Here is an 851-nt window from a genome sequence, read left to right on the forward strand (position 1 = left end):
AATATCTGCATTTTTGACCATTTAAAAAAAAAAGTTAATACAGCTTAGTGAAGTAAAGCCCACTTAATATTGATCGGTTGTTTTCTGTCTCCAGGATGCACTTGGCTCTGAAGGCGTATCAGGAACTGCTGCTGACAGTAAATGAAATGGATCGCTCAAAGGATGAAAACATCCAACACAGTTCCAATGTCATAAAGAGTAAGTTTTTTGTCTACTTATTTTCTACATATCTCTCTCTGCTTATTTTAAAATAATAGATTAGATCATTGCCACTGTTTGAAATGTTTATTTTTCCTCTGTGAGTTTTGTTTAATATTTGGGTAGTATACTCATCTTTTTGTTCCTCATCTCTGTCACTTGTTTGCTTCTGGTTGGTGCAGGTAATATCTTTTATCTGATGGAGTTCAGGGAGATTTTTCTTACTCTCCTACGTAAATATGATGAGCGAATGCAGCCACGCTCATTTCTCAGAGATCTGGTGGAGTCCACACATCTGTTTCTGAAGATGCTGGAGAGATTCTGCAAGGGTCGAAACAATCTGGTTGTACAGGTGAGAACTGAGACTGATTTGATACTAGCTTTGGATAAGCTGAACCACTTTTAAGTTAAAATTATATGTGGGAAGAAATTTACATTTATTGACATTTATGCTTTTGCTAGACTCATTCAAAGCAACTTACACTCAAGGTATAGGCAAAATTTCATGTAGTTCATGCATTCCCTTGAACCGTGACCTAGCGTCGTATTCTACCATTTGAGCTGCAATAATGCTTGCTTTTTTGTATTGTGTTTTTGACATCACATCACGTTTTGGGCATCAGTGTAACCCTTAAAACATCTATGAATTTGAT

The 851-nt window shown here is 36.3% G+C and overlaps 1 protein-coding gene across 1 annotated transcript in view; it reads left to right on the top strand.

Annotated features, from left to right (window-relative positions):
* The window catches only part of timeless (timeless circadian clock), a gene marked incomplete at its 5' end in the record, with an annotated part of 51,656 nt that overhangs the window by 856 nt on the left and 49,949 nt on the right, over positions 1 to 851 (top strand). The window contains 2 exons of the mRNA XM_016256671.1: positions 95 to 198; positions 381 to 550. Coding sequence (XP_016112157.1) covers positions 95 to 198; positions 381 to 550 — 274 coding nt within the window. The remainder of the gene's footprint in view (positions 1 to 94; positions 199 to 380; positions 551 to 851) is intronic.

This window comes from Sinocyclocheilus grahami, unplaced genomic scaffold (genome assembly GCF_001515645.1).
Source record: "Sinocyclocheilus grahami isolate Dianchi unplaced genomic scaffold, SAMN03320097.WGS_v1.1 scaffold1459.1, whole genome shotgun sequence".
Taxonomy (NCBI): Eukaryota; Metazoa; Chordata; class Actinopteri; order Cypriniformes; family Cyprinidae; genus Sinocyclocheilus; species Sinocyclocheilus grahami.